The sequence below is a fragment of the Lynx rufus genome, unplaced genomic scaffold (genome assembly GCF_022079265.1).
Source record: "Lynx rufus isolate CCGP_SWC_20201006 ecotype Redwood Valley unplaced genomic scaffold, mLynRuf1.p SCAF_4, whole genome shotgun sequence".
NCBI lineage: Eukaryota > Metazoa > Chordata > Mammalia > Carnivora > Felidae > Lynx > Lynx rufus.
The window spans coordinates 71,925,849-71,936,254 of NW_025814856.1; the positions used below are offsets into that span (position 1 = coordinate 71,925,849).

At 44.3% G+C, this 10,406-nt stretch overlaps 1 protein-coding gene across 2 annotated transcripts; it reads left to right on the top strand.

The window, feature by feature from the left end:
- Window positions 1–4,282: 4,282 nt before the first annotated feature.
- On the top strand, window positions 4,283–7,020 carry CUNH7orf25 (chromosome unknown C7orf25 homolog). Of its 2 annotated transcripts, XM_047097124.1 has the most exons (3): window positions 4,293–4,386; window positions 4,805–4,902; window positions 5,358–7,020. In XM_047097124.1, exon 3 carries the CDS (start codon window positions 5,379–5,381, stop codon window positions 6,642–6,644), a length of 1,266 nt encoding a protein of 421 aa, XP_046953080.1. In that variant the 5' UTR covers window positions 4,293–4,386; window positions 4,805–4,902; window positions 5,358–5,378; the 3' UTR covers window positions 6,645–7,020. The 2 variants fall into 2 exon arrangements, with proteins under 2 accessions (XP_046953079.1, XP_046953080.1); XM_047097123.1 differs by lacking the exon at window positions 4,805–4,902 and having other exon boundaries at window positions 4,283–4,386.
- The last annotated feature ends 3,386 nt before the right edge of the window (window positions 7,021–10,406 follow it).

Sequence of the window (10,406 nt, forward strand, 5' to 3'; positions counted from 1 at the left end):
ATTCTACTAGACTTTTTAAACTCCAGGATAAACATGAGTATGGAAATAAAATCCTAATACTTAAACATCAAAACTATGGCTTAAGGGTCTCCCTTATTCATGTTATCTCAGTGTAATCAGAACCTTGGCTTTAAATTAAGGCCCATACAAACAGGCAAATAACGCGAACTCTGTTTTCATCAGATGTGTAGACATTTGCTTAGTTTTTTTGTTTTTTAAAGCTTCTTAGGATAAGAGAAATCATTAGTTTGGCTCACAGAACAGAGATTATGAACATCATTCTTACCAACAAAGATACAGTATGTAGTTCTATGATTTAAATGTGGCTCAAAAGATCTTGATTAAGATTTAGCTGAGTGTAGGAGAAAAGAGTCTTACCTTGGACAGTTTGGTCAGGATTCCCAGTTCTGCTCCCACAATCACGACAGCACCATATCTTAGCATAGGCAGCAGCAGGATTATTATGAAAGATGGAAGATGGCAACTTGATACCCAACATCAAGATGTTGGTCTTGAAGGCCTTATCTAATCATCTGTCCTCATGTCATGGGCTCTTGATATATTGCACACTGGAAAGAGAACATAGTGGTAAAAAGGAATGGGTTTGGGGTCAGGTCTTAACTCTCATTTACAGGCTAAGGGACTGTACAGGTAATTATCTCAGAGGGTTTTCTAAGGACAGAATTTGATGATGCCAATGAAAGGCCTGGCAGGGTTGACGGTCAAGTACTCTAAGGTTTAGCTGCCTTTGATTTGCGTAAGCCCTCCCTTCTATCCAATATTCAAAAACTAGAGGAATGCCAAAATCCTACAAATCAAAGAAGGGAAACATAAGGCAGGCATATTAGGGACAAAAGGAAAATGTGTGTAAGATTCCTAATGGGGGCTAACAGAGTAAGTCCGCAGAATAAAGGGAGGAAAAACTCACCGAAGCAGATTTATGTCCATATTCTGTTCTTGCCTCTTGCCCCACTAAATGCAAAGCCTAGTTCAACTGAAGCTGCCTAGAACACTTTTACCTTTGTTCTCAGTTTATTCTTTTCATTAACCTTAAAATTAAGCCCTTCCTTTTCGTCTCAGTTCTTGGGGAACTCAGTTCTTTGGACTTATGACCCACTGCATCCCAGAATGCCCCACAACCCTTCAGTCATCTCTAGCTTGTGGAGTTGAGCCGCTTTTAATCCACTTACGTGTCAGAGTGCTCCTCATGTGCACAGCCCCCTCCATTCTCAGTTCATTTTGTATCTTCCCAGTCTTAAAAAGTTTGCCTCCACTTGTGCTGTCCTTCCTCTTTTCTAGTTCCTCACTGAAGTTGGCAGAATAATTAGTTATGAACCATGGAAATGTTTAAAATTCACATGTGGGGGCAGGAGGGAGTTGGAAAGGCGAGATAAGGATGAGGGGCAATACTGACCTTTATAGTTCTCGAGCACCGGTTCACTGGGCACTGACTGGATGATAAGGAGGATCAAAAGAGCTTTCACATGTTCAGGGACTGAAACCGCCAAGTCAGCCCTTAACCCCACCTCTGTCACGTAACTCCACGTGAGCGACAGCTTCCTAAGCATGAGCATATTTAAAAAAGTTCGATAATTCTAACACTTCATCAAAGGCTGTGCCCCTGCGTTTCATCACTTTGAACTTTTTTAGGTTTTCCAGCAGGTACTGTCCTCCATATTTCACACAGTAGGCTTATCCAGTTATCTCCAGATTCCTGAAGTTGAGCCACTATATAAACTTTATATCCTGCAAGATGGGAATTCGGAACTCTCCCTCCCTTCTCTCTGCCTCAGTTTAATTAGATCATAATATTCAGTTTAAAAGTTTCTGTTATGGCTATGGAAGTATGCTGTTACCCCGTTTCCTAAATAATCTTCCTGCAGGTAATACTGCTTCACTTCTTTGTGTTCTGTGTAGCCATCACCAACTCCCAGATTCCTGTGACAGGATCGTAAAACCTGCATACTGTTTTCCTCAGTATATCGTGTCAAGTGACCTTAACGGTTCTCTCCTCAGTCCTCCAATCCCCCACCCTGGTTCCCCAACACCTCCAGAAGTTTCTGTCTTGGAACCTTCTCTTTTTCTGCCCTAATCCAGCCAGTTGCAGGTTTGAAACTATGTTCTCTCTCCATTGGCTGGTATAACTTTTTTCTCCTTTGCAGTTCTTAGGACTTTTATCTGCAGCATTTTGAAATTTCACAATGACAGGTCTGTCTTTGGGTTTCTTAACTCAGGAGGCCTTTTCACTGTAGAAACTAAGATCTTTCAGTTTTGGTAAATTTCATAGTGTTTGAGAAACATTTTTTGCTAAAGTTTTCACCTGTCTTTATTGTGCATTCTAGTACAGTTTTACCCATTCTTCCTACTCTTTCATTGATATTTTAACATTGGCGGTACCATTTTTAATTTTGAAAAACTCATTCTTGGGGCGCCTGGGTGACTTAGTTGGTTAAGCCTCCGACTTGTGCTTAGGTCACGATCTCATGGTTTGGTTCATGAGTCCTGCACTGGGTTCTCTGTTTTCAGTGCGGAGCCCCCTTCTGATCCTCAGTCTCCCTCTCTCTGCCCTTCCCCCACTCGCGTGCATGCTCTTTCTTGAAAATAAACATTAAAAAAAAAAGAAAACTCATTCTTTGTCACCTTTCCCTTAAAAAAGTCCTCGTGTTTCATGAATGGAACACCTTTTATCTGAGGATGCTAGTTATAGAATACTTTTCAAAGCCATTTGTTCTGCTTTATGTTTACTTCAAATTTCAAACAGAAGAATGTTTGGAAGCACTGTGTTTGCGAGCCCCGCGCCTACTTACTCAGAGATCCTGCTATAGGCCATTTTCTGTGGTCTTTCATTTGCTCGGCTTCTCCAGAGAAAAATAGGGAGAGGAGCGTCTGCATCCTGCGAGGGGCAGAGGAGGGACTAATAGTATTTCACATTCCATAGGAGACTGTCACTTCATAATGTGTCTCGAATCCCTCTGACTCCCTGCCTTCGACATGGTAAACTCTAGTTTTCTACCCGGGGAAGGGTGGCTAGCTGTCCAGCTTGCACTGCACCTGAGAGAGCATTTGGCTGTTTGTTCTCACAGACTGAAGCCGTGCCCATTTTCAGTCCTGCCTCACTGCTCTCCTCCCTTCTGTCTTCCAGGCACCTGCAGTTCCAAAACCTTTTTGGGCTCTGCTCTATCAGTCACTTGCTGTAGACACTTTCTCCACTGTGCTCACTGCTCCATTTACAGAGAGGTTGCCTGGGTTAAACAACCTCTTTGTGGTGACTACCTGTAAAATATATTTACCTTTCAGTTTGCGAAGAGGATCAAATAAGTTAATATGTGAAAAGTACTTAGAGTAACACCTGCCATATAATAAGCATTGAATGGATGTTATTATTGCTCTTGGCCTTCCAAAAATGTGTTGACATATCTCATGTGCAGTCTCATTTCTTGTTCTTTTTATTTTCGTGGGTCTGTTGCTTTTTCTTTCCTAAGACTGCCATTCAAGTAAGGCTTGGGGAAGGAGCAGGCACACATGGGATTAATATTAACTTGAAGCCTATTTTAATTTTTTAAAATTAGCTTTATCAAAAGTCCTAACCTTTTGGTTGACTTTGGACACTCTTGTTAGCCTAATATAAGTTCCTCCCTCAGAAGCCATCCGATTATTTTTTCCTCTTCAGAAAGGCAGCATATCTCTGATACCACACTTTCCATGGAGAGCCCAGGATGGTGCAGTAGAAAGTGCTTTGGCTTGGAATCCGGACTCCCAGTTCCGGCACTTACCAGCTGTGACACCTTTGACAAGCTTCCTGCCTGTCTCCTCTTATATTAAAATGAGCTGAAAATCTTTCTGGAACCACCGCTGCCTGTCACTTGGTAGGGGTTTGAGCTTGACAGCAGGAGTGGGGTACTTGGGCACAACTGGGAGTTTTCTCCACCAAAATGCACGACTCCCGCCCCAGGGAAAGTCCAACCGAGCCTAAGACCTAGGGTGCGGGGTCGGCCTCCTAGACCGAGGGGCCGACGACCCACTGGGAATGATGCCCAGCCCCGCGAGCTTCGCCTCCGTTCCTTTCCTGGGCCCAAGTGGCCGCGAACCCCCGGTGCCTCCCTGCTCCGTGCGTGCGAGAAGCCGGGTGCCCTCAACAAACATGGCCGCCGCGTTAGCGTCAGCCACGCTCGGTAGATCGCGCTGCCGCCTGGGACTCGCGGGCTCGGCGTCACCCGGCGCGGGGCCACGTGACGCGAGAGGCTGCCGAGGCGGTGGCGCTCGCGCGGGCTGAGCAGCCGCGGCGGCTAGAGTGGGGTGGGGTCCGCCAGACGAGGTTTCCCGGCGGGTCCCGGCCTCGCGCACGCACGTGCCCGCTTGCTCGCGCTCCCGGTCCTGGCGCTGCCGGTGAGGAGCCGGGGAGGCAGAGGGAGGGAACGGGGCGCCCCTACCGGGACCGGGAGGGGGCTGGGCCGGCCGGCCTGGCAGGGGGAGGGGGCCGGCTCCCGGCCGCCGCGTCCTCCCCCCTGCCCCCTCCGTCCCCGCTCTGGCCTCCACGCCCGGCGCTGGTTTCGGGGGCTGTTTGAGCCCGAGTCTGCGTGGCGGGGTCATGCTGTGCGGGCGGACCCGTTAGGGTTCCAGGGCCCAATGCCCCCCCCCCCCCCCCCCCGCCCCCGGAAGGCTCCGCAGACCTTCGGGTCGTCACGGGCTGCACTCGTGGGGTCTAGTTAATCTTTGGCTTGTCCTTCCTTCCTGGTGTGAGCGGGAGCCGAGTTGGTGGGTCCCGTAGCTCTTTTAAAATATACTGTGTTGACGTCAAATGCAGGAACGGGGCAGTCTTGATTCCTCGGCGGGTGTACCGTGTGCCTGTGGCATAGCACGAGGCAGTCACGTCAAGGAGAGCGACTCACGAAGGAGGAAAAGGTTAGAAAGGCTTACAGTATGGGTTTGGACAATTTGCTATAACCGGCTAGTCATTTTTAATCTAGTCACGTTCTCTACACTTTCCCAGCCTTTTATAAAATTGCTCTCCCACCAAACAGCAAAGCTGCTGCTGAGCGAATCCCTTATGTAGTAGATTGCTGGACAACTGCCTTTATTCTGACCTGGGACGTGCCGAATACTACCTTCAAACTGAAAAAAAATAAAGGTCTAAAAAGTGTGTCGAACCCGGCAGAAGAGTTCAGAAATACAGGTATCATCCTTAGTTGTCAGAGGAGGGAGTCACTCCCAAATCAGTCATGCCCAAGTCCAGGTTCATAGACTCAGACTCCATAAGCTTTGTTGCTGGATTGAATTTAGGTAGTCCTCAGTGAAGAATTGATTGCCATAATGTTTGAGGACTATTTCAATTTGCCTTGTCTTGTTTCTTTTCATAGGAAAGGAATAATGCTGTCAGCATGTCCGCACACTCCATGCTCTGTGAACGAATCGCCATAGCCAAGGAACTGATCAAGAGAGCGGAATCACTTTCTCGATCAAGGAAAGGTGGTATAGAAGGTGGTGCAAAACTGTGCAGCAAATTGAAGGCAGAATTAAAATTCCTACAGAAAGTAGAAGCTGGGAAAGTAGCTATTAAGGAATCCCATTTACAGAGCACTAATCTAACACACCTAAGAGCCATTGTGGAATCAGCAGAAAACTTGGAAGAAGTTGTTAGTGTTCTTCATGTCTTTGGTTACACAGATACCTTGGGAGAAAAGCAGACCCTTGTGGTGGATGTAGTTGCAAACGGTGGTCATACGTGGGTGAAAGCCATTGGCCGCAAGGCTGAAGCTCTACACAACATTTGGCTGGGCAGGGGCCAGTATGGTGACAAGAGCATCATTGAGCAGGCTGAAGACTTCCTCCAGGCCAGTCACCAGCAGCCAGTGCAGTATAGCAATCCTCACATCATCTTTGCGTTTTACAACAGTGTCTCCAGCCCCATGGCGGAGAAGCTCCAAGAAATGGGCATATCCGTGCGAGGAGACATAGTAGCGGTTAACTCTCTGTTAGATCACCCTGAAGAGCTCCAACCAAGCGAGAGTGAGTCCGATGACGAAGGCCCTGAACTTTTGCAAGTGACCAGAGTAGACCGAGAAAATATACTAGCAAGTGTTGCGTTTCCAACAGAAATTAAGGTTGATGTGTGCAAAAGGGTAAATCTGGACATTACTACTTTAATCACATACGTATCTGCCCTCAGCTATGGGGGCTGCCACTTTATCTTCAAAGAAAAAGTGCTCACAGAACAAGCCGAGCAAGAGAGGAAAGAGCAGGTGTTACCACAGCTGGAGGCGTTTATGAAGGACAAAGAGTTGTTTGCTTGTGAATCTGCTGTCAAGGACTTTCAGTCTATTCTAGATACCTTAGGAGGACCTGGGGAGAGAGAGAGGGCCACTATGCTAATTAAACAAATTAATGTGGTGCCAGACCAGCCTTCTGAGCGTGCCTTGAGACTAGTGGCCAGTTCAAAAATCAATAGCCGCTCATTAACAATTTTTGGGACGGGAGACACTCTAAAAGCCATCACAATGACTGCCAATAGTGGTTTTGTCAGAGCTGCCAACAACCAGGGTGTTAAATTTAGTGTGTTTATCCACCAGCCCAGAGCGCTTACTGAGAGCAAAGAGGCCCTGGCCACCCCCTTACCAAAAGACGACACAACTGACAGCGAACACTAATGATATCCTTTAAATATTGTCATGGAAGTAAGTTACTTATACCAAAGGCTGGGTCTTCCCATCTTAAATGGGGAAGAAAAAAAGGTCTATAGTACACATAACATTTAGAACTCTTAAACCAGTAGAGTTGATTGTGTGTGTCATCTATAAAATATATAACCTCCTACAGCAGTAGCAAAAGCACAAGAGACAACCTTATTTATCAGACTGTCTACATGATAGCAGTTAAGAACAGAAATACACCTATATTAAAGCTTTTAGCTGTGTTGTGGTACTTTTGTTTGATTGAGTAGGGCAACAGCCCCCTAGTGGTCATCAGCATTTCATGGAATATGGCTACACTGCATCTTGCATTAAATATCTGGAGAAAACTCTTGAAGCTTGTTTTTCATTATGGTGATTGATCAGTTGATGTGGGTTGAGGCTGGGAAGTAATAGTTTATGATTAGTTTTAGATTGTAAAGTTATGGCCATTATCAATGAAAAGGAACTTCCTTGGTTGCTATGTGTCAGGCATACTCTGGTGGTTAAGGAGTACATTAATGTAGAGGAAAATAAAGTGAATACTGGTCATGGGAGTCCCATGAGCCTATGGATACGCCTTTGTGAAAAGAAAGGTAAGCAGCAGTCCCACTCCTGTAAAGCTGGGACATTTAAGGCAAAATCGTAATTTGAATAAATGGTAAAAGAATTAAGCATTTAAATCACATTTTACTTTAAAGTACAAATAGTTCCCATAGTGCAAGTATTTGACTTATAAATACTGCCTTTACTGTTTCTTTTGCAAGTGGCAAGTAACAACTGCATTACTTCACTCTTGTGAAATGGTGGTAGGGGAGATTCCATACTTGTTGCACGACACAATTTGTAATTAAAAATAAATTTTTATGTCCACATTGCCCTAGGTGCTTCATTTACAGCAAAGCAAAACAAAATTAGCAAAGTAGATAGGCACTGACAGCATTTAAAAAAATGGGACATTACACCTTGGAGCTTAAGTGTTGATGCAAGCTAAGCGTAGGAAATGGTATTAGAACACATTGCCACAGCCTAACCTCTTTCTGTTGCGCCAACTTTACTGTTCTGTGAGAAGGGAAACTCAACTTCTAGCCACAGTGTTTGTTGGGGGCAGGGGGGTAGAATTTGGTTATAGGATGTCCGTGAACACTGAGATGAAATGAAAAAGTAAACTCAGGGGTGTTTCTCTTGGGAGAGATTCCATTATTAACTAGGAACACATTTCCTAGGGGAAAAGGCTGGGATTGGGGTTCACATTTAGTGGGGAGAGGTGGATTTAACTTGTATTGCAACTGAAATTGTGTAGTGTTAGAAATTGGGCTTAGGCCTTTTCAAGCACTTATTAAGGTACTGAAGTGCTTGGTACTATTAAGTACCGAGCATTATTATAATAGTTTGGTCTAAAAAAAATGAATTATTGGTCTTTGCACTAAGGAATTCTTATTCTGAAATGGAGCTGAACAACTGAAGTGTGATTAACTTGAGTGTTGTCATGAGTCAGGCACAGTATGAAGGGCTGAGCTTTCAAGCAGTAGCAGGAAGAAGGTAGATTTTTATTCCTTTCTGCTATGAGTTGGCACCAAAAAACTTGAATCTTTGCCAGCCACGATGTGTACAACCACAGTACTCTTTGAAGAAATTGATTTCTGAAGTGGCCATACCTGTGCTTCTCCCATGATCATTAACCTTTTGTAGACATCCAGTTGTTAACAATTCCCAACAATCTAGTCAATAATGCAAGCACTAGATATGGACACGTGGTGGGGCACTGGATCCTAAAATATAAAGAAGTGCCTTCTCTAGAAAGACATACATGCACACTCCACCTATATATATCCTAGACCTGTTACAGCCAACCAAAGGAAAAAAAAATTAGCAAAGGTAAAAAATTAATAAAAGAATGAGAAAAGAGAATGTTGTCAAATAGCAGTTAAAAACTGTCAAGTCCAAGGAATCCTATGGTTATAAAGGAAATGAGATGTCCAAAATGTTATGAAGAGTGGATATACATAATGTAAAAACTATGGCTACGACCAAGAATTAAACGCGGTGGGGGAAAGTAAAAGCGTGTTAAGGCCTCATCTTCTTTAGAAGGGAGTCAACAGCAACTTTGTCATTTTTGCCATTGAAAAATAGAACAGTATAATTTGAGGTGTCAAACAGGAAATGTGACTGATGGTGTAAGTTAAACCAAGCTGACTCGCTTTCAAATGAGGGGTGAGGATGGAGAATAAATCTAGTCCATATAGGTAAAGACAAGCCAGGAGAACTCTCAAGGGAGCAGAAAAAACAGAAAGCATAAAATAAGACATGTAAGACCAAGAAGGATATAAAATAGCTGGGGAGAAGATAAATTAGTATAGGGAAATACACTGTATTTGTATATTGTCTGGATAAATTTGGAAATCTCAATGAAATAGAATTGAAGAAATAGAAGACCTACCTAACCAATAGCCATTGAAAAAATTACAGTTATTAAATAATGACCCAAAAAATGTCCAGGTCCAGTTAGCTTCATTAGGTAAGTTTTTGCTTACTTTTAAGTATCAAATAATGCTCTTGCTTGAACAGTAACGTGCAGCACAACACTATAAGCCACATGGAAAATATGCAACATGGTCGCTGTGGTGTTCTCTTTACTGCCCCTCTCCTGTCTGAAGAGAGCTCTGGCCTGCTCCTGCTTGAGGGCAGGGCCTCTGTGGAGGGCTGGAGCCCTTTGGCTATTTTGGAATTCATGTGACAGTAGGCTGGTCATCTCACATCATTACTGTATCAGGAATGTTTTCAAATTCATTTTATGGAATATAAGCATAATTCTGATACTGAAACCTGACATTGTATCCTGAAAAAAAAAAAAAAAAGCTACAGCTAAGTTTCAGTTTTAAGAATATATGCATAAACATCTCAGTTAAAATGGAGCCAAGGCAGAGAACACCTCACCCCGTGGGAATATTGTTTCCCAGAGGATGAAAGGCAGAGATGAGTCCCCAACCTTAGTACTGGGGGTTTGGGGATTAAGCTCCATGCTGGGGTAGAATCAGAGACCTAAAGCTCACTTGAGATGAGGTTATCCCCAAGACGCCTGTGTAAAGCCAGAACCTTTGAAAATCTGTGTCCCCATGAAAGAAGATCATGCAAACATTGCCCAGGAAGGCAGCAAGGAAATTTGACTCTAGTGGCTCTGAGCAGAAGAAAATAAGTCAGATTTGGGCTTGATTTGCCCAGCCCATGCTGTACATGGGTTTAGAGTCCAAATTCTATTAGTAGCTTCCTGAGGATGTAAAATTAGTATAAAAGTTGTCTCAGGCAAGTACTATCCCTCAGACACCTGACAGAAACGTACGTGGCATCATTCTGGGCTTGGGGACACTTCAGTTTCCCAAGTCTCACATAAGCGTCACAGAGTCCAATGGAAAAACCAAACTTGGCGTGGATGAGCTTTCAGTGTGACATCCTGAAAACATGAGGAAACCCACCATCAGTGAATCAGCAACACAAAGAGTTCCTCAGTATTGGGGTCTTTGATGTGTTCCACATGTATGTTCTGGGGACAAGAGGAATAATCCAGAATGGCAAATGGAGGCTAAAATACCATTTGCAACAAAACATTGGGTGCAGCTAAGTTGGAGGATGTGGTTTATATCTACAGAAAGAGAGCTGGGTTAGCTCAGGTAGGGTTTAGCTCAGGTAGCAGATGCTACCTACCCAGTCACAGGTTGTGCCGGCATTGTGACCGGAGAGCTT

Coding starts and splice junctions, on each gene's coding strand:
- CUNH7orf25 (XM_047097123.1), top strand. CDS start 5,379: ATGTCCGCACACTCCATGCTCTGTGAACGAATCGCCATAGCCAAGGAA.